Below are 23,629 nucleotides of genomic sequence, written 5' to 3'. Positions count from 1 at the left end.
AAAACTGAACACAGAATGATATGTTATCAACATAATACAACAGATGAATTTGACAATAAAAGAACACATAAAACCAACGTTTATTATGCCAAAACACATGTTACGCGGTTGAGCTACTAATTGCATTCCTGACTACAATGCATAACACACGCATACTGTATAACATGCCCCCATTGTCTTAATATAGCGTCGAGCGATTTATGGTCCTTCGGTTCAATGGTGTTTTGGGTTGGTAGTGCTATCAAGAGGTACGGCGGCCGAGCATGATCGACTGCTATGACCAATCTATTTGCACCTCCCGCATCTATATTGATGATGCTCCTCTCCTTGAGATTGAATCCTCTTCTTTCTCAGTCTTCCTGACTGTTTGCCAATTTGAGGTGGAAGTAGAACCTGGTTTATGACATCATCTAGAGCATGCCACTGACATTTATCTTAAAATGGATATATGGTTTCCGAATATGTGTCACGGAGTGAGTCAACTGAGTAATGCGCCGAGCAAAGGATATATGGAGAAATATGTCGATGCTTACATGCTGCAATTGCATGGACACAAGGAAATCCATCAATGTCAAATTCCTTGCATGAGCATGTTTTATTTTCTAAGTTAACAACTCCAACAAACACGCCATGGCCAATAACTTGAAATTCATATAAGTTCAATGGAATAACATGTAAGCCTCTGCCATTATTTGAGTGCTCTTGCATGATATTTTCCAACCAATTAGTAACAGGAGTTTGTATTGTAGCTGCATTAGTTCGATGTTCATACCACCACTTTTGCAAGACAGGTTTATCCCTAGCATCAAGAAGCACAGAGTTCATGGTCTCTGCGATGTTAGTTGTCATTATGTTGTATCTATTGCCCAGAAAATGTGATCTAGCCCATTTTGCAGGATTTGCATCCTTGAGATATTGTACAACTTCAATACTAACCCTTTCTAAAAGCTGCATGGCCTTATCAAAATCCTCAACAATATATGCTCTAGCTGAATCATTAAAAGTTGATATAATCGCATTGAAATTACCTTTAAACTTCTTAGCACGTAGATTTTTACCAAGATTATATGTGCAGTGGCCATGGTGATTATTAGGGAAAACTGTACGTATCACTTTAGCAATGCTCTTATGTCTATCCGATATAAAAGCTATATTCGGATCATCCCTAAACGTTTCTTTAAATCTCTAAAAAAACCACGTGTAAGCCGCATCCATCTCCCTAGGGCCTATTCCATAAGCAAGTGGATAAATTTGATCGTTCCCATCCAAACATGATGCAATATTTAATAAACCTCTATATCTATTCTTCAGCGTAGTTCCATCGATAGCTACGACTCTCCATATATGCTGAAACCCTCTAATGCTAGCTCCAAGTGCCGTGAAAAAATATAAAAATCTGTTTTGATCGTCAGTTTCAATTCGAGTAAACGTGCCTGAATTTTTGCTCTTCAAAACATGACTCCATAGAGGAAGTTTTGCATCTTCCTTAGCGGCCCATGCTTTGTTGTAGCTTATATTTACTTCGTAATTAGAGCGAATGTCATGTACGATATCTTGGGGGTTGTATTGCCATGAAATCCCATCAAATGTTGGCTGGATGATGTCTCCGATAACTGAACTTGTTGCTTGATGATGATCCCTTTTCATGATATTTAAAGAGCAAATATGCTCATCCTTAAAGGCCTTAATCATGAAGGTCTTTGTATTATCACCATGTAGCTTGGTAGCACACATTTGCCACATGCAATTGTCGTTTACACATAAAACCTCATATCGGACCCTATCTGACTTCTTGACCTTGAATTCAAAATTTCTCCTTAGTGCATAAAGACTAAGCTTCTTCTGTAGCGCATTCTTACTCGTAAAGAGTTGGTTGATTTGAATGATTTCATAGGCATTGATAGATGAGAAGCGACGGTTAACCCTATGGTCAACCATGGATGTGGTAGAATCCTATCGAATGTCCAAATGGTTTTCGGTATAAAGAGAAGCAAGCACATCATCATTCACATTATCAATTGGACTATTACCATAAGGAGAATCATCATGTCGACTATCACCAGCTGAAAGTCCCGAATGTTGGGTCCGACAAATGTCACATAACCCATCTTCACTACGATCAGTGTTGACCTTAACCTCAAATTGTTCATCTTTATCATAATCATGTCCACGATATTAATTCATATCATTAATGTCGAAGCACTCATTATCTTGATCATGTTCCACAGATTGCACATTGTTTTCACAAATTTGATTTTTGGAGAATCCATGTTGAGTTTCCAGCACATGAAGTTCAGTCGCTGGGGACTGCATGTCAGCATCAGAGGTACATATAGCTGTCTCTGGAACTGCAGATAGTGGGGCAATAGTCATAAATCTTGAATATGTAGGTATCCTATTCATAACACATCCAGCAATATTAATACTTAGTGGAACCTTGGATAACACATCAACAATAAGTGGAGATCTGTCTTGAGGTCTATGTGAACTATACTCTTCTATAAAACTTTATAGGTCTTCCTCATTTTCCACAACGTACGGCTCACATGACAAACATACATGGTATATAAACTTGAAGATTAATTGATGTTGTGTAGAATCTAAGTTGAGAGCGTTGTGGACAACATCTTCAAGTTCTGCCAACGTACAATTCCTTTTGATGCGTATAATCTTCGTTCTTTGACATTGGTATCTCCAAGTACCTTCAGAACATACACTCCATGTTCCATCATAGAACAGTAGAACTGAAATTTATGACATTGAGCACAAAGGGTTTACCAATTCAAAACATAATAAGTATCTCCTTGTCATAAGCTTGTGGTAATTCGTGAGGTTGTATGACTAAAAATAATTACAATCGTAGAATCTTTGCTGGAAGGTTTAACTATAATCCTGAAGCAAAAGTAATGAAAAAATACAAATGCATTTTCAGTAAATGAGTACAGAAAATAAGCCAAACAATTATGTTTAAATGTTGTATATTAAAGCCTAGTAGAATAGCTACTCCTGATAGACATAGTGGATGAAGTAGATTAAGATGTCAAGTTTGTGGCACATGTGCTAAATCATAACATAATGTTAGCTTGAATGGATGCAATGTTGACAATGTGGTGTTCTGTGGATTATTTTGTTCAACATCATAAATATAGTTACATTTAGCATGTCATTTGTATACAATAACATTATCAAAGTGGACAAATTCGATTGTCCAATCGGTTTGCTTTCAGAAAATAGAAAAATTAAATATTCCGATGGAACCACCGTTAAATTTTCCAACAAGCAAGTGTTTCGTAATTACCAATGGACCGTATGTAACAAACAAAGGTTGTAATTTTCAAATGGAATTTTCCAAACCATTTATGGATTGTTTTACATAAAAAAGCACCAACATAGAACTTGCACTTATATATCATGTCAAAACGTGACAAACAATGAATCCAATATAAGAGAAAAATATACATATATTTATATATATAAATATATATATACACATACCAAAAAATCTTTAACTCTGATTCGCACAAATGCACACTTTAATTACACCCTTTCGAATGGGCTCCACAATGAAGATTTTCAGTCTTCTTGTTATCACAAAAGGTTGGGGGTATGCAGGGAGAGTGAACTGAACTGAAGGTAGTATTGTGTTTTCTGCAATGGTTGGTCAGTGCAAAGAAAGGCTGAAAGATACATAACCAACAAAAGAGAAAGAGAGAGGGAGACACATAGGATTCATTGAATGTGGTAGCAGGGAGAGTAAGAGAGAGGGATAGAAGTTAATGAGGGTAGATGAGAAATGGGAGATGGTAAAAGAATTTGTTTAAATATTTTCCACTTTATTCGACAGTTAATGAGAAATGGGAGAGTGTTACATTTATTATACACTTTCATATCCATTTATTTAAATATTTTCCACAAGTGCACAATTAATTCCCTCCTGACAAGTCTCGTTTGGACATACTGCCATGGAGCCGCATTTTAAAAGTGATTGGAAGAAGCTTGCAAGCTGGGAATAGTCTACAATCTAAAACTAACTACATTTCAATAAATACCATTCAAACAAGTTCAAATGGTCAGAAACTAGAGAGCCAATATTTGAGAACTCAATTACCATCCATTTAAATTCTCATCATTCTTATTTATTGCTTTTCCACATCTCAAATAATATAGAGAATTTAATAATGAAATTGGATCCTTACATATTATCTTGACACGAGAATCATGTACAAAAACTAAAAACTAAATCTAAATTAGCAAGAGAAAATTGTACAAGTGTTTTATGAATAAAAACTAGAGAATATTACAGCTCCTACAAAAGGCTCTGTTGGTATCAATCCCGAATTGACCCAATGTTCCCCATCAATGTCAAAATCTCGAACACCAACTGACACCACAATTGGTATAATGCCAAACTTTAGTGACAGCATTAAAAGCATACGGGGCACCTCCACTAAAACGGAGACCGATTTGATACCTGGATGAAATCAAATGAGATATCTGCAATTAGTTACAATATTTAGCATACAAGTTTAAAAAAAAATAACTAAATGCCTAGAGTATCCATAAAGAAGTATAAAGGTTCAAATCTAACAATTGAGGCAATAGCTTATACCCAGTAACATCCCTTGCTCTCTATGAATTGTATAGAACCAAAATCCAATCTCATAGACTGATTTGCTAAAGGATGCCCAAATCTCCAAAATAGCAAATAAAACACCAATTTCACTCAATACATTGAGTAGATGGCCAACCTTCAACAAATATTAATCCAGACTGCCAGAAAAATATAAATATTAAAAAAAGACACTTAAGTCATTTTAAATTTTTTTTCAAGGATAAAATAGGTATAAGAGGGTAGATAAAAAAATTTTGAAAGGGAGAAGGGATATTTTATTAACATATATACATATCAACACAAGGGGGAGTATTTTTCATTAAAGCTTTCAAAATAGGGGCATTCACCCAAATTCGTTTCAAAAAATAATATCTAATTTCATACATCTTCAGGAACTAAAAGAGTCAGAAAAATATGCTAAAAGGATGTCCGCAGATACATTCTATAAATTTCCTAAAGGCAAGACAAATAACATGAGATATAATTAAAAGTAACACAAGAAACATTTCCATGTCAAGTAACACCTTCAAACTTATAAACATGTCAAATTCAAATAACAGTGAAAAAATTCCATCAATGGCATGGTTTTGCTATAAATGTTGGAAGTTATCTACAAATGAGTATAATGAAGGAAAAAACACTCACAAGTAAAATACACACTTACCATGAAATAAAGGAATGGAAACAGAGATGTTATTGGTAGCACTGCAAACATATTGAGAAAGACAGTCAATCATAAACAACTAATATGCTGAGAAAATCATATAGATCATACATCATACAAGTGGTCCTGGACATGTGTGATTCAAGCAAGAAATGAAGAAGAGATCATTTCTTAAACAAATTCTATAAAAACATGGTATAAATAAGATTGATCCAAGTAAAAAGTACCAAATGATGAAAAATATCTGTGATGCACAACTAAATTCTGTTTGAAAAGGAAAACAAAAGGCAATAATAAATGTCTAATCTATTTACAGATAAAATAAAATATCTTGAAAAAAAAAAAAAGAAGGATGACGAAGAAGAAAAAGAAACAAGGCTATAAGTCGGACTTTAAAAAGGTTAACAAAACTGAATTAAAGTTAAAAATGTTTGTTGGATCTTCATTCAATCCTACTTCAAAGCATGTCTATCAAAAACAGAGTGTCAAGAAGAAGGAAGAATGTGAAAATGTTTTCCATCAAATTCTTTTGCTACTTCCTTGTCAACCTCTGCCAACCTTCCAAAGTGCAGCATCAAATTCATCCACCAGTAATCTAACAAGTACAAAACATGTAGTAGAGAACAAAATACACATCACAGATGCAACAAATCAAACAAAACATCAACATGATCAACATTCAACAATGCTTTGGAATGCCAATAACCAAAAATTAATAAAAATAAATAAATAACAAACAGTAGAAGAATAAGAAAAAGCATACCATTACACAACACAATAATCCAAATAAAAAGAAGGCCTCGAATTGGTAAACCACTTTGTATCTCTTTATACTGTTCCACCTTACAACCTGGGCAATTCTCATAGTAAACCACATTCTTCAGTAGCCTCTCTCTACTCTCTTCCGCCAACTTTTTTTTTTTTTTCAACTTACTTCTTGGGTTTTCAATACTCTCATAGATTTCTCGTTTATTGAGAGATTCAGATGAATGAAACTCTATGATTGCTTCACCATTAAATGGATTTTAGTAATGCATCGACTAAGCATAGCCAATGAAGCATGGAGACAAACACAGAGACACCTTGCTCGTCCTTTATTAAGTCCCAGCTTATCTGGTGAAACTATGACAAATAATGTGTGGTTCTAACTCCTAACAATGTATATAAACTTATTTGTCTTTTTTTTTTTTTTCCTCCCATCTTTGTCTATTCCAGAAAGTCATATCTAGTAAAAAAAAAAAACAATTATATATATATATATATTTATACCAATAATAATAATAATACATATTAAACACATTTTTCATTTCCTCTTAACTATCATCATTCAATGTGTCAGCCAATCATAATTTATACAGAACCAGTGGCAGATAAGCAATGGCACCAGGCAACTAAGTAAAGCAAAGACATACATTAAATAAGCATCACATGCAACTACGTAAAGCAATAAATTAAATAAGTATCACATGCAAAACCGTGAATAATGAACAGTAGAAGTTTTACCCTTATTTGGCAATAGCTCATTTGTTCTATATATGGAGAAACCACAAACATTACTTAAATTTAATAGCATCTAGCTACCATTTTTAGAGCTGTCAAGAAAGAAGATTCATACAAATCTAAAAGACCCAAGTATCCATGCAAAACAACGTACACCTAAATGCAGATAAAAAAATTGCCACTACAGTATGCATCATATTTGCAATACCAAATGCAAATTAGCAAACACGCAGGAACCTTAAGGGCAACAGATTTTGCATCATAATTAGATGCATAACCATAAGCAACTAACCATCATTACTTAATCAATTTTTCATACCAACCACAAATTTCCAATAAATGGACAAAATTATTCTAAATTTCATGAAATGTTTTAAAGCCTTTAGCATATATGTTGAAACATTCCTTACATAATTGCCAATGAAGAGTTCACGTTAATATTCAATTTCACTTCTGCCTTGTCATTTTCCAAATAGACCTTTCAACAAAATACCAAACAAATTTTGGGTTTTTATTCAACACATATTCTGCTCGCTAGCCTAAAGCCACTTAAAAAAATGATTAGATAACCTCCTGCACCTTGATGTCAATGGAATAGGGTAAGCCGTAAGTCTCAATAGCTCCAAAATTGTCCATGACCCTCCAAATAGAAGTTTGGAACATCCATCTTTCAGACTAACTATTCAAAGGGAAATCTTTTCTTTTTTGGAGTTGGGGAACCGTATTACAAACCCCCAACTTTAACCAGTTCAACAATCAAGCTCAACAGGAAAGAACGAACTCTTGTCCTAATAAAGTTAAAATTACTTTTACATATATATATATATATATATATATAATGAACAACAGACAACAAACAACAAAAACCAAATGCAACCCCTAAGTCATCATAGGAGACACTTTTGATGAGTGAGAAATAAGAGATATGAGAATCTAAACCTTTTGGTCATTGTCTTCTCTCCTAAGATAGAAGAAGAACTCCGTGTAAAGTGAATAGCAGACCCAATTCCAAAAACTCCAACGGTTTCATTCACATAAAACAATTTACAATTAGGATTTTCTATTTCCTTCGACATAAAAACAGAGGAAAAATCTCGCAAGACTCTAACTGACAGGCAAACCAATCCAAAGCTTTTGTACTAGAAGGCACAGCGACCTTTAGAAATCCTCATAGAATCACATATGAAATGAAAATCAAACAAAACGACATAGTATCAAAACAGCAAAGTCTTACGGAATTTTTCAATAACTGAAACCGAAAGAACCCACTGGAGGTAGAAGGAGGATTCAGCTTCAACTTCCCCACAGCATCTTTGATACTCTTTAATCCCTTCTCAAGCGTTAATGCCGGGGGTAGAGTACGTGTATTACAAGTCTGCACCATAAAATCCCCGTCCTCCATTCCCGAATCCTTGCCGATTTCCATTATCGGACCGTCAAATCACACACCAAACACTACCTAACACAAAAATTACAAAAGCATAAGGAAAACAATTACAGAAATAGCCAAAAAAAAAAAAAGCTAACCCTAATTTCGATTCCAACTTATCCCAAAAGCAATCAGGAAAAAAAAAAAAAAAACACACCCCACAAATGTTTTAAAAAAACCCTAGAAACCACTCAAATCGAAAAGTCAAAGGAAAAATGAAGCAAACAGACCAAGCATTTTATCAAAGAGGCCAAGTGAAACAGCAAGCTTGGGCATCTGCTTCCGCCATGCAGTACCACCCTTGAGCTTCGTATACAAATCCACGTCTTCCTTCTTCAGAATACCCTAATTTCGAATTCCAAACCATCAATTTCTTTGTATGGAATTTTGGTGACCAGAGAGACGAAAAGGGGCTGTTTGGCAAAAGGGCAACTAAGTGAAGAAAGCTTGATGAACGAGAAGAGATGAGCCAGCTTTCGGGAAGGGTGATGAACGAGAAGAGAGCAGTCGGGTGAAGAAAAGAAAGAAATAACATAAAATAAAATAAAAAAGTAAAAATATTTAATTTGGATATAAGGGTATTTTGGGATTATTAAAAATTGAAAGAGTAGAAAAAAAAAGATATCAAATGAAGGGGTAAAAATCGTAAAGCTCATCCCTATGGGAGCATTGGGCCAAATTCTCCTATTTCGTTATAAATGGGCCTTGAAAAATGGACCTATAGCCTTTTCAAACTTTCAATTCCTTCAACTAGAAGTATTGGATTTTCATTGATAAAACCAAGTCCATTACAGCAAAGACCACAAAGAGCCCTCAGATTCCTCAAATCATGCATGTCATAGATGTTTTTAAGGACAAGCTTGGATATCCGTCATTTAAGTTGCTTTCATTTGCAAGAATTACAGAAATCCTCCCTAATGGACAGAATTCAAATCATCAAAACTCTGCAAAAACATTTATATGATCAGAAACTGAATTTTCTTATCCAATATGACCTTGTAAAAGAAAGGACTTAGTTATTATTTAATTTTTTTGTATGGTTGACTAATAAAGTAAACTTGACCACAATTGTCTAATTACTTACTAATATTATTTATTCAATGCGCAAAACTTTGGTCACTAATTACTTATTATTTCAATATTGCGGCATTGATTTGTAAGTTTGAATCGAATTATGAACTTTGATCAAAGTTGAAGTATAATTCAATTCCTCAAGTATATTACTAGACCTGTCTTAAGTACTTGAGCTTTGACCAAAAAACAGCTTATAGAATTTCTTTTAAGTTTCTTTGGCCAAGTTGTCTAATTGATGTTCTGTTCATATCCTGAATTGAACTTTAACTTCACAAAAAGTTCAAATATTTTCAAATTGTAAAAGGTAAGAGGACTACCTGGGAGAGGAAAATTCAGTTGAGTTACGGATTGAATTTGGTGAACCAAAAAGTTTCCCTGAGTTTATTTTCAAACATCAACTTTCTTTCTGGTTTTTCTCCCTTAGATTCAGAATCAACTGCTAGATCCTCTAGTTTAGAATACATTAACCAATTAATCATTTAAGATATACTACAAAATGGCTTTTAGAAAGTGATTCTCAACAACTAAATCATCCACCATTGTAAATTTTGAGATAAATTTCCCTTTAAATAAGGTTAATCTTGAAGCACAAAGACATTATACTTTTTCCTTAACACTGAAGAGAAAAAGCATCATTTAAATGCACCCAAAGAAAGCATGTCATACATATATTAGAAAAATAAGGATATGCAAGAATATATTAATGAACTATATACAAAAACAAACAAACAAGCACAACAAAATCACAAACGAAAAAAAAAAATAAAGTACTTGACATTGTATATATCCAAAGAACCTTAACTACTAAAGCTCTCTCCATTGAATTGAAAAAATAATTATAAAAATTGGTTCATCGTTTAATTTACAAATTCAACAATTTTTTTTTTTGCAGTTTTATTGCCTCACGATCATCTATCCATCTCGACAACTTCAGGGCACTCCATTATACTCTCTAGAGAAGGTTTGCAACCTTCATCTTTCTGTCTACCTCTCTCAATCTTCTCCAAAACATCTTCTAAACTATTCCCTCCTCTGTTCCTGAGCTGAAGCATCAACCACTCTAGCTCCTCTTTTGTAGCAAAAATCTTAACCCTCATGTTATTTTTGCCCAAACTGCTTTCCTTCACAAACCCACTTCTCCTCTTTCCACTTCTTCTTGTTGATTCTGCTTCCTCTGTTTTCTGACTCTGTTTCCATGCATTTCCTCTGTTTTCTGTTCCTCTTGTCTTTCTTCTTATTTAGTCATTGGATTACTTGTTTTTGTGATATCAATATGAATTTCTTCGATAACATCTATGAGCCCTTCTACAAAGATTAATTTGCAGAGAAAATTAAATAAAATAAAAGAATCTGTCTGTGTGTGCTATGCAGGCACCAAACACTTTTTTTGGAATGAATGGAGAGCTGTCAATTTTGACATGAACTATGCAGTCTCGACACATTAATTTTGTCTACATGTTCTTGATGTAAAATACACTTATCTTTTCTCTGATCATGGCATTGGAATGCCTTGTTTTTGTGATAGCAGTATGAATTTCTTTAACCACTGGGATCCAACAAAGCTTTTGTTGGAGTTGATTTATATGGTTATCTACAAAATACATGAACTGGAAATATTGGCTGCAATTTGTTCCATGTGTTCCTTCCTGCGAAATATTCTGAGTCTAGAGAAATATTCTACTGCGAAATATTCTCATACTACTAAAGAATGACAATTTATTCCATGTGTTCCCTCCTGTTTCTTCTGTGTCCAAGAAGTATCCAGTTTCCTATGGAAAGAATGCCCAAAATTAAACTTCATAAAAACCAACTTCATTAATGCAAGATCTAAAAAAAGGCCTCAATTTCTTCATAATTTGTTTGTCAAACAAGTTATAAGGATGAGAACAACTAAAGCAACAATCATGAGTCTCAGCATGTTCGTTATTTCACTTGCTTTCCTTTTATACCAATTAAGAAGAAATCACATCCAACCTGAACATGAACTTGAAATCATCAAATTTCTGCACGGTCATTTCTATGATCTAAGCTTGAATTCTCAATTAAAGATTTTCCACATGTAATTGAGTAATGGAGAAAGTTCATGAAATAGAAAGAAACATATGTGACACGGACACACCACATTCATCAACACGATCATACTAAAATAAAATTATTAATTATCACCTGTCACTTTGTGTGAGAGCCGGTTTACATAATTTTCGTCATTTCTTAAGAGTTTAAACTTTTGAGCTAATGATAACTTAATATGGTATCAAAAACTAGTTGTCTAACTAATCTTCTGCTTGGATACTAGAGCTGTTTTTTCCTCTCTGTCTTCAGGAGCCTGAGTGATTCAATTTGGTGGAAAATAAGACAGATTTTCTGTGAGCTTATAAAATTAGTACCATTAAATTCCTTTCCTTTCTACTAGTTACAAAATACTCTGCCTCTCTCATGCTCCCCAGAAAACAGAGATCTTATAGACCATTTTCAATGTATATAAATTTAGATAATCTTAGCTTAAGCCGTGCATTTCAGGTCCATAATAGCATTTTTCTATCAAAACTCGAGTATTTTAGACTTTATTCCGAGACGATCTTATTTGCAAAACGAATCTTAAAAAAATAAAAAATAAAATTAAAAAAATAACAATATCAATTCTCAAACAACTTGCTTGCAAAATGATTTCAACATCAAAGACTTTCATATACTTATTCCAAATTTGTTGAAGAACTTTCGGCGGGAATAGGATTCTATAAATAAATTAAAGACAGTGGGGATGATGGAAGCGTGGCTGTGAGCAAGGGTAAAGGGCAAAAAGGAAGAGAATCTTTTGCAAAAATTTCGAAACGCGTGGAAAAAGACAGGAAAAGTTGGTCATAGCTTCATTTTCTGATCCAGCTGTTATGCACACAGCTAATAAATAATGGATTTAGAAAAATTATAGATAAAATAAAATAGAGAATGTATTTTAAGCTTTTTATTTTTTTTTTTAAAAATAGATATACTAATTTTTTAGATAATTAAGAAAAAAATTAGCCCCCCCCAAACAAATAAAGAATTAACTTATCTATATACATTATATTATAAACTCTTTTAGTTAAATATAAGATATTATCTCCTTTTTTGTTGATAAAAGACATTATTTAAATTATAGACTTAATTAATTTAATTATTAGATAATATTGTAAATATATATTAAGTTATGTGTAATAACTTTCAAGAAGTGATTAGTTATAATTATTCATATTGATGTATTTATTACTCAATATTAGTTTCCAAAAAAATATTATAGTTAAAATTTTAATGTACTTAATATTTGTAGGAGCTTCTGGTATTTTTTCCTTAAAAAAAAAAAAGATTTGGTATTTTATTGTAAAATAAAATTAACAACTTTTTTGTGTTAGTAAATATTTAAATTAATAGAAAATAATGCCATATTATATTTTTTAAAAATAATAAATTATCGTTTGAGCCTTAACCTACTTTCCTGACTTGGCCCCCGGAATTATGATTCTGAGTTTTTTGATGAGTACTGCAGATATTGATTATGTATTAAACAATTGGCACAGACACCATAAAACGTCAACTTAAGGTGTTGTTTATTAACGTATCTGATTTTTTAAAAATTATATGTAGTTTATTTATTTTATTATTATTATTATTATTTATATTGGTTAATAACAGTTAGATATCTTTATTAACTAAAAATAAATAAATACAAAATCAATCACAATATTAGTTTTTAGTTTTTTTTTTTTCTTCCTTCATATTTGTATTATCATTAACTAATATTAACAAATAATAAAAAATAAATAAATTATATACAATTAAAAAAACTATATAAAAATTAAAAACGTTAACAACCTCAGATTTTTATCCAAATTAACTGGTCTTTGTCTGGTTTTGTAATTTATTTTATCGTTTGTATTGTACATTAAGTTTAAACCAACAAATCACAATGGTATTACATGTTCATATAACCTTAAAAATAAATAAATGAATAAATAAATAGTGGAAATGTATAATTTTCGTCTGATCTGCCTTGGGCTCCACTTTTCATTTTATTATAATCAGAACCGCGTGACCGTGTCAACCTGTAGTACAAAAGTTGGTCTTCTTTGCGAAAGCTAAGCTCAATTATATTTTTCTCCGATCTAGTTTGTAGTAAAGTACTGTAACTATTTTCTGATAACTATTTTCGGTGTGCATCTTCACCGAGGAGGAGAGTCTTCGATCTGTCATCTCTGAGTGTATGTTAATATACAAAAAAGCTAGCTAAGAAAACTTTAATTTTCCCATTGACATTTTTCTTTTACTTGTGGATTTTGCAGCTGGTTATAGCAAGAGAAATGGCTTCTTCCTCTCTTTCTCTTGAAGAAAAGTATGACGTGTTTCTCAGTTTCAGAGGTGAGGACACGCGCAATACATTCGCTAGCTATCTTTACGCAGCTTTATCAGCAAAGCAGATCTTAACTTTCATGGATCACGAGCTTGAGAGAGGGGATGAAATTTCACCCACACTTAGCAACGCCATCGAAGAATCTAAGATTTCGGTAATCATTTTCTCGGAAAACTATTCTTCGTCCACATGGTGTTTGGATGAACTTGTGCATATACTTGAATGCAAGAAAACAAGAGGGCAGATTGTTATGCCAATCTTCTACGGCGTAGATCCATCGGTTGTACGAAAACAGAGAGGGAGCTATGGAGCTTCATTTGCTGAACTTGAAGAACGTTTCAAAGATAGAATGGAGAAGATGCACCAGTGGAAGGCTGCGTTGACAGAAGCCTCTAATCTATGCGGGTTGGATTCGAAGGATTTCAGGTTTCTTTCTATTCAACAATCATTAACTACATCTCTCTAAGTGAATGAGAGAAAATGAGAGAAAAAGAGTAAAGATTTATAAATTCCTTCTTAAGAAGATAAAAGATATAAAAATAGTATAATAATGATGAAATGCAGTCAATAAAAAAACTCTGCTTTCCTTTCAAATTTGTCATAACCACAGTAAAAATATATAAATTGCTTAATTCAAATAAATTAATAAACATACTACTAAAGATGCTTCATTTCTTTTTTCACATAAGACACTTTATATGTGTGTGTGTGTATATATATATATATATATATGTTTGTGTGTGCGTATGTATGTCAGTTTTATCTTTCTAACAATCATATCTTTTTGGATTATATTTGTAGGCCGGAAAACAAATTAGTTCAAAAAATTGTTGAAGACATTTCATTAAAATTGCCGAAATATCTATCGATGGATGAGCATTTCAAGGGACGTTTTATTGGAATTGAAAAGCATATCAAAAAAATTGAATTGCTATTATCCATTGGCACAAAAGATATTCGCATTATAGGTATCTGGGGAATGGCAGGTATTGGCAAGACAACCCTTGCTAGTGCCATATTTCAAAGATTTTCATATTTTCAATTTGAAAGTTACTGCTTTCTTTGGAATGTTAGGGAAGAATATTTAAGACATGGACCAAATCATTTGAGAAAGAAACTTCTGTCTGAGTTATTAAGTGATGAATCTATTCTAAGGATGGATACCCCATTTGTAGCATCATCTTTTATTCGTAAAAAACTCTGCCGTAAAAAGGTCCTTATTGTTCTAGATGATGTGGATAGTTCAATCAAATTAGAAGCCTTAGTAGAGGGATATGATCACTTTGCACCTGGGAGTAGAATCATTATCACAACTAGAAACAGGCAAGTGCTAATTAAAAAAGAAGCTGATGATATTTACAAGCTTGAAGGGTTGAATGAGATTGAATCTTTAGAGCTTTTCAATTTGCATGCTTTTGGAAAAAGTTCTCCTCCAAAAGATTATGAAATGCTGTTAAACCATGTGACCAGCTATGCTGATGGAAATCCATTAGCTCTGAAAGTCTTGGGTTCTTTCTTGCATTCCAAAAGCACAGATGAATGGGAAAGTGCATTAAATAAACTGAAAAAAATTCCTAACAAGGACATTTTAGATGTTCTGAGAATCAGTTACGATGGACTAGATGATAAAGGGGTCCAAAATCTATTTCTTGACATTGCATGTCTAATTGATCAATCTTTTACCAGAGATGATGTAGAAAACATGTTAGATGTGGGTGATTCATTTGTGAAAATAGGATTAACTGTTCTTATTGAAAAGTCTTTGATTGAATGTCGTAAAGACAACGAGCTATGGATGCACGATTTGTTGCGGCAGGTGGGTAAGACAATTGTCTGTGATGAACACAAAGAACCTGGCAAACGTAGTCGATTGTGGGATGTTGAAGATGTTTGCCATGTCTTGGAAAGAAATACAGTAAGTGCTAATGCACCATTGATTTCTTTTAAAAATGACTGACATTTTCTTGTAAAATAAACACTAAATCCAAAATTATTTCCAAGAAACAAAAGTACCTTTGATTTTCATTAATAGATATCCTTTAATTATATTGTATCATTAAATATGTTGATGTACATTTGATTTTCAGGGAACTGCAGCGGTTGAAGGCATCTCATTCAACATGTCTGAAATTCATAAAGACATAAAATTGTGCCATGCAACCTTCTCAGAGATGTATAATCTACGAATTCTCAAAATTTGTTCTGACAATATTGGTAATAAGTTCAAACTGTACCTCCCCCAAGGTCTTGGTTCTTATCTTCCTGATAAGTTAACATATCTTCAATGGGATTTGTATCCTTTAAAATCTTTGCCATCAAATTTTTCTCCTGAAAATCTTGTTGAACTGGTACTACGTGGCAGTCATGTTCGAAAACTTTGGGACAATCATGAAGTTAAGGTATGCTTAATACATATGCTGTACTATAATTAGATACTATGAACTTGCATACTAATTAACATAATCGTTTTTTTCTCCTTCTGTTACAGTCTCTTCCAGTGTTAAGAAGGATCGATCTCAGTTATTCCAAGTTCCTTATTCAACTACCAGATCTGTCACAGTCTTCAGATCTGGAAAGTATAAATCTTGAAGGGTGTACAAGTTTGGTTCAGGTTCTTTCATCTCTTCAAAATCTTGAGAAGCTTACTTATCTAAATCTAAATGGCTGCTCCAAACTCAGAGATCTTGAAGATATATCAAAGAGAACAGAGGGATACTTGGATGCTGCAAGGCTAGGAGGCGTTAAGAATCTTTGGAAGGATTTCACATATCTCAAAAGTTGCATCCAAAGTTTTACAGGCAATTTATGTCTCTACTCATCTCAGGCTCACATTTCTCAAAAGTTTGCACCCAATATAAGATATTTAGATTTGAGTGAGACAGCAATAGAAACCGTGCCCCCATCAATTGAGTATCTGTTGGGTCTTGTTAAATTAGATTTGTCATATTGTAAAAGACTTAAAAGTTTTCCAACAAGCATTTGTCATTTGAATTCTCTTGAATCATTAGATCTACGTGGTTGTGAGAAATTGAAAACGTTTCCAGAAATCTTGGAGCCCATGGAACACTTGAGAAAACTTTTGTTATCTTTCTCAGGGATTAAAGAGTTGCCAGAGTCCATTGAAAATCTAGTATCCCTCGAAGATTTATTTATAGATAGTTGTAAGGATCTTGAGTTTCTCCCCAACAGTCTATGTAATTTAAGGAACCTTGAGACGATAGGGCTTCACTTCTGTTCAAAAATTCAAAAATTGCCTTCCCTTCCACCGTCTTTGCACCAATTGCAGGTGGATAATTGTGAGAGATTGAAATCTTTACCGGAGCTTCCATCGCTGTGTTTTGATTTGTCTGCAATTGGCTGCACATCACTGGAGAACATTTCAAAATGGAGGGCTCCACTATTACACCATCTGGCCGATTACATTGTAGATAGGTATTTTGATGATTATATTGACTTTTACGGATGTGAAAAATTGGATCAGAATACACACAACACCATGATAGCTCATCGTGCAATAATTCAAATTCTGGCTCGTATAAAATTTGGAAGGGTATGTATATATATTTCTCTTCATGTGCCGAGATGGTTTATAATTTTTGAGCAAGTTGATTAATTTCCCATGTTCATGAAACAGGTCAGACCTTATCACAGTTTTTTCTACCCAGGAGATGAAATTCCGGAGTGGTTCAACCATCAAACTTGTGGGACTTCAATCAATAATATTATGCTTCCTCCATATTGGAATGACGGTGACTTCTTGGCTTTAGCTTTCTGTATTGTTTTTCATTGGAATAAAATTGACAGAAATGCAACGTTAGATACTAGTTGTAAACTGAATTTCAAAACCATCGATGATGGTAGTCTTTACGAATATCATAATTATACTTCGTCCCACAAGTATAACAAGTTCAGTTCAGATCACGTGTTCATTTGGTATGTAGAAAGACTGTCTTTGGAATCTAGCAAAGAAATGAATGGACTAGATTGGCCCTCTACTTGTAGTACTGAGGCCTCTTTCCATGTCTGTCCTGTTTATCCATTTTTAGGCAATGTCAACAACAATGAAAGTGAGTATGGCGAGATTAAGAAGTTTGGGGTTCGGTTTGTATACAAACAAGACATGGAGAGATGTGATGCAGAAACCGAAAGAAAGAATAAGAGAAACTTCAATGAATGTTGTGAATCAAGTGGAAGTGAAGCTGTTGGCTCTCTTGAGGTAGAAGACGATGGTGAATCACATTCTAAGAAACTTAAGCTTATGTGACAGTCTTGAAAATGCAGAGCAATTGAACATTGGGGAACCGAAAAAACAGAACATTGCCATGATACAACTTCAAGACATGCTTTGCTGCTACTTATGAAATCATTGTTGGCTCTGATGGATAAGGAATAAGAAAATCAAAGCATATTCCGCGTATGTTAATAGGAGTTAATATACACTGTTTACAACATGCATTTTGTAGTATTTTAGTGGCAAGTTATTAACTAATAAGTTAATAAATGTAAGGTAATTTTTAAAGGAAAATTTTGTGATACTCGCCGAGGGAAAATAAAAATATTTTGTTATGAAATGTATTTTGATGGATTTTTCATGTATGTATATTGGTGAATTTTGTAGTGTCTTTTTTAGTTTCAGGCTTTGAAGAATATGGGCGTGAGCTATCCAGACACTACTGCGCGTAGCTTCAAATGAATGCTGTTTTGAGAAGTTCTCTTTTCCTATTTTGACATTGGATTATTTGTTTGTGTACCAATATGAATTTCTTTAATAACGTCTATGAGCCATTTACATATATTTGCAGAGAAATGTTTTTAAAAATAATGTATTAATAAAATAAAAAAATATTGTTTCTTCCGTGTCGTTGAAGTATCCAGTTTCTTATTGCAAAGAATGCCTAGGATAAAACAGTCCCTCAATAAAAACCAACCTTCATTAGTACAAGATCAGCAGAAGGGTCTCATATTCTTCATAATTTGTATGTTAAAACAACTAAAGTAACAATCAGGAGTCTCGGCATAGTCATAGGTTGTTCTGAGTCTGAATTTCCAATTAAACATTTTCCGAACATATATATATATATATATATATACTTGAGCAATGGAGAGAGAAAGCATGAAATAGAAGAAAACATATGTGACACTGACATACCACATTCATTAAATTATTAATTGTCACTGGTGTGAGAGCTAACTTATATAGTTTGGGCCATAATATGGCATAGAAAACTACTGATCTTCTTTTTGGATTCTAATATAACTTATTAACAAAAGTTCAAATCTTATAAAATTTATAAGGTTATAACTTATAACCTCAGCATTTTTGGCTGCTAACTTAAACTTATTAACAAAAGTTCAAATCTCATAGAAACTCTTAGTGATTCAATTTGGAGGAATTCAGGAGAGATTTCAGTGAGCTCATTCAATTAGTGTCATCCACTTTCTTTCTACTACATCTAAAATACTCTGTCCCTCTCAATCTCCCCAAAAAAGAAAACAGAGTTCTTATTGACCATTCGACCATTTTCAATATATATAAATTTAGATAATCTTGGCTTAGTAGTGTCTAGTTAGCACAGTACACATGTGAACAGCAAGTGGTGTTTATAGGATGGTAACGTCGCTTTTCTTCAAATGATCTACTTTAACCGACTTTACCTTGTGGCTGATTTCAATCGATCTAGAACCACCCAATTTTTTTTTACTTTATTTTACAGCCACATGTTTTTAACTTTGAGCCTAAGCAATTCTAGATTATTCCGGATATTCAATTTTATATTACCTCCTCCAGTTATAAAGATGTTTATAGGATATGCTTCACCATTAATTTTATCAATCCTATATGTGCAATCTGCAAAAGCTAATAAGATGTTTCTATGATGTTTCGAGCTAGCAAATTGATTGCGGGCTTCCCAGTTTCACAGGTGAGGACACCGACAATCAATTTGCGAGCTATATTTATGGAGCTTCTATCTGCTTATAAAATCTCAACTTTCATTGATCATCAACTTAGAGAAAGGTGATGAAATTTCAACCACACTTGGCAAAGCAATCAAGGAATGCAAAATCTTGGTAATCATTTTCTCGGAAAACTATCCTTGGTCTCCATAGTGCTTGATGAACTAGTGCAAATTATTGAATGCAATAAAAGAAATGAGGAGAGGATAACAATCTGTCCATTTCTTTTATGTATATCACTTCATCCAAACACCATGTGGACGAAGCATAGCTATTTTCTAGAGATAGTTTTCTTTTCTTTTTTTTTCTTTTTTTTTTCTCTTTTTTTTTTTTTTTTCTGTGATGATATTGACTTTTATTATGGCTGTGAATAATTGGATCAGACTACACCCAACACCATATATACTCGCTAGCTGATCGTGCAGTAATTAAAATTCTGTCTCATATAAAATTTGGAACAACTATATTTATGTATGTCTATTTATCTTCCCTTGCTGCGATTTTTATAATTTTTTGGCAAAGTTGACTAATTTCCCAGTTCATGAAACAGGGGCCAAATTTTCCTGATTTTCTCTGTGCAGGAGATGCAATCAATATTACGATTGCATAGCCTGATTTGGTACTAGTTTGCTTACTGGGATTCAACAAAGAGGGTTTTTTTTTTTTTTTTTTTTTTTTTTTTTTTTCTCCTTTTTCGGGGGCTTCTGTCATTTTTCCGTAAAATATACATAAGTAAGCAGACTCCACCAAATCCTTGAGGTTAATTACTAGCTAATTACAATGATGTATGAACTCTCCAAGTGCTTTTCTATACATACAATGCAAATAGGAGAGGCAAGAAGAATAATTAAAGAAGATAATATTAGATTTGGAGTTAATAATTGAGACTTTAAAAAAATTTATAAGTAAAGCCATATCATAGGACTGTAAAATATAAATTTCTAATAGACTCGCATGCCCTGAAGACTGCAGTGAGAGAGTGCAATTAACCATGCGACGACCACTTTATCATTTCTCTAAGAATTCCTCAATTGAAAAGATCTTTTGCTTTTCACCCAAAATAAAATAAAAAAATAAAAAAAATTGTGTTTTGCATCCGTATTTATCAACCATATATACTCATGCTACGACAATAAGACACAATTTTTAAATTAAAAGAACCAAAAATATAATATAAAAAAAAAAAAAAAAAAGAAAGGAAAAGAGAGAAAATTATTCATTTTGACTAAATAGCCTAGAGGGGATCCCAGCATATCAAACCCCAACGGTATAAATTATATATAAAACCAACACGCCCCTGTTTCAAGCTTCACATAGATAAAAGAATAATAATAAACAAAATAACTCTTTTGCCCTACACACATCTCCTAATTATAGTTGAATTTGACAAGTGGTACAGAATACAGATAAAGAACAAGTCCACTTGAAAATTTTTAATTATGTATTCATATATGTGTATACATATGTATATATTGCTTCATTATATACATAAAAGATAAAATTCAATGATCATTAATGATGGAATTTTACTTTAAGGTAAAATAGATCATATTTTAAACTGTGTGTTAAACCATAGGCAGTCAATACTTTAAAATTCCAATCTGGGGCCATATGGGATGCCTTAGATATTTGAATATAACCTTGATGCATAAAATAAAGAGGCTCATTAAAGGTCATATGGGCCTCAATAAACAAATCCCACACAACCAGCATGTTGCGTTGAGAAAAGGTTAAAAAATAGGCTTCGTATTTATATATATATATATATATATGTTACTTATTGCCGATGAGCCGTGCCTCCAAATTAATTTAAAAAGGACAGGGGCCCAGGGTGTGAAATGAAATGTTAAATAAAGCTGCATGGGCATAGCCGCATTGGTCTTGGATGGAATATCATTTGAGTATTGTTCATATTTCTTTTCAAAACTAGAAAAAGAAAAGTAGCGTTCACATTTCCTTAGTCTAATTAATTTAGTAGTTATATAACCTATATATATTTATTTGTATATGCCTTTTTTTTGTCATATATATATATATATGCTTAAGAATATTGTTAATTAGATAATCAAAGAAAAAATAAAGAAAAGAATATTGTAAATTAATAATTAGAGAATGAATTTGTTTAAAAAAAGAAAAAAAGAAAAGGAAATCAATTTCAGTGAGCTCCTCAAAATTTGGATGTTAATTATATATATTTCCCAAATTTTGGGGATTTCCACCTCCAGGAAAATTGAGGAATACACAAGATGATGAGACATTTTTGCTCCAGTGAACTAATATATTTTTCAGATTATTATAATCACAGCTGCGTTACACGAGTCAGCAACTAGTTTAATTACACGTTGGTTTGCTAGTTTATAGGATAAATTTCCAACGTAGTTCGGTTTCACATCTAGGAAAGAGTTTAATTTGTTAGGAAATTAAAATATGGGATATACAATTACAGTTGAAATAGAATTAAAAAAAAATTATTTGTGAAATATTTGAATAAAGTACGTATAAAATAATTGACAATTATTATGATAAAAAAATATATAATAATTTTTTTTTTAAATAAGAACAGCAGTTGATAATATTTTATTTTTTATAATGAGAGAAAAATATACACCTTTTTTACAAAAGAAAAAACACAAATATTTAGAAAAGATTTTTGTATTCTTTCTCTAATACTCGCTCTTTTCCTCTCTGCTTTCTATGTTTCTCACACCAAGAATGGAAACGGCATTTTCAACGTTCACCGCCTTAGTAAAAGGGAGAGGAAGCTTGCAGCAAAGCAATAAATACCTGCACTACCAATTTGACTTTGTCAACATCATTTATGGTCAAAAAGTGGTTTTATTGCAATATATTTTTTTATTTAAAATTACTTTTGTTATGACTTTTGTATTTTATTTTTTTCCGTTGCTAGGATTTATGTTTGTGAATATGATGAAATTAATAAGAAGGAGGTTAAGAATTGATTTATAATTTTACATGTTGAAATGTTGTAAAATTCTTTTCAAATAATTTTTTTGAGAAAATTATATCTTTTTATTATTTCTGTTTCGATAAATTTGCATTTCTAAAATCTTATTTGTCGGTTTTAAGTTTTTCATTTCAAATTCCCTAACTAACTGTGTCTTCAAGTCTTTAATGTGATCTTTGTTGGGCTCTGCTATCAACATGTCAACATACATAGCAAAATAATGAAATCATGATTACCAAGTCTTTTATAGTACGTACAAGGATTTGAATTAAGTTTGTTTTATCTAAGGTTCATGATGAAAGAATTAAATTTCTTATACCAATATCTATGCCTGTTTAAGATTGTATAGAGATTTGTTCAACCTACAAAACAAGTTCTTCGTTTCCTTTTCTTCAAAACTTTTTAGTTGGAGCATATAAATCTCTTCTTTAAGTTTTCCATGAATAACTATAATTTTCACATCTAATTGCTCCAAATACAAGTTAATTGTAGCACACATCACCAAGATTACGTAAAATATTATAAGTCGAACAATAGGAGAGAATATCTCATTAAAATAATATATTTTTTCTTAGCAAATCCTTTCACCACCAATCTAGCATGATACCGCTCCATTTGATCATTACTATGTTGTTTGATGTTATAAATCCATTTGTTACCAATAGCCTTCCTTCCTTGTGGTAGTGGAACAAGATCTCATGTTTTGTTTTTGTGAAGAACTTCAATTTTTTCTTGCATTGATAAATTTGTTATCAATAGCCATTTGTTACCAATAGCCTCCTGGAAAGTTGATAGTTTTCCATATTCTGTTAGAAGACAATATGCAATATTTTTTCATTAATATATTCTGAGTGCCAAGCTGGTTCTCTTTTTTCCCTAGTTGACCGTCAAACTTGGAGTTACAAACTCAGCTTGCTTCTGTTCTTTGTGTTACGATGCTATTGCAAAAGAATCTAGAAGTTTTTGTTCTTGGCTTTCTTTGACTTAAAATATAATAGTCTCTGGTTTCTCTTTTGAAGTGCTATCATTTTTGTTTTCTTATATTT

The 23,629-nt window shown here is 32.5% G+C and overlaps 1 protein-coding gene and 1 long non-coding RNA gene across 2 annotated transcripts; both read left to right on the top strand.

Moving 5' to 3' along the window:
* Positions 1-13,254: 13,254 nt before the first annotated feature.
* Positions 13,255-18,285, top strand: LOC107424054 (disease resistance-like protein DSC1). Its single transcript, XM_048464661.2, has 6 exons — positions 13,255-13,514; positions 13,596-14,089; positions 14,465-15,578; positions 15,751-16,062; positions 16,152-17,213; positions 17,298-18,285. The coding sequence occupies exons 2-6, from the start codon at positions 13,614-13,616 to the stop codon at positions 17,925-17,927; spliced, it is 3,594 nt and encodes a 1,197-aa protein (XP_048320618.2). The 5' UTR covers positions 13,255-13,514; positions 13,596-13,613; the 3' UTR covers positions 17,928-18,285.
* Positions 18,286-19,356: 1,071 nt separating this feature from the next.
* On the top strand, positions 19,357-21,840 carry LOC125419198 (uncharacterized). Its single transcript, XR_007238198.2, has 3 exons — positions 19,357-19,732; positions 20,002-20,089; positions 20,169-21,840. It is a non-coding gene; the product is annotated as an uncharacterized LOC125419198 (long non-coding RNA).
* The last annotated feature ends 1,789 nt before the right edge of the window (positions 21,841-23,629 follow it).

This window comes from Ziziphus jujuba, chromosome 6, assembly GCF_031755915.1.
Source record: "Ziziphus jujuba cultivar Dongzao chromosome 6, ASM3175591v1".
NCBI lineage: Eukaryota > Viridiplantae > Streptophyta > Magnoliopsida > Rosales > Rhamnaceae > Ziziphus > Ziziphus jujuba.
Note: the sequence above shows the minus strand (reverse complement) of the source record. Positions and strands in the feature narration are given on the sequence as shown.

What these genes read in the sequence shown, in the direction of transcription:
- LOC107424054 (XM_048464661.2), top strand. Translation starts at nt 13,614, where the DNA reads ATGGCTTCTTCCTCTCTTTCTCTTGAAGAAAAGTATGACGTGTTTCTC. An exon ending in GGGACAATCATGAAGTTAAG is followed by an intron (nt 16,063 to 16,151) that starts GTATGCTTAATA and finishes CTTCTGTTACAG; the next exon opens with TCTCTTCCAGTGTTAAGAAG. An exon ending in CTCGTATAAAATTTGGAAGG is followed by an intron (nt 17,214 to 17,297) that starts GTATGTATATAT and finishes TTCATGAAACAG; the next exon opens with GTCAGACCTTATCACAGTTT.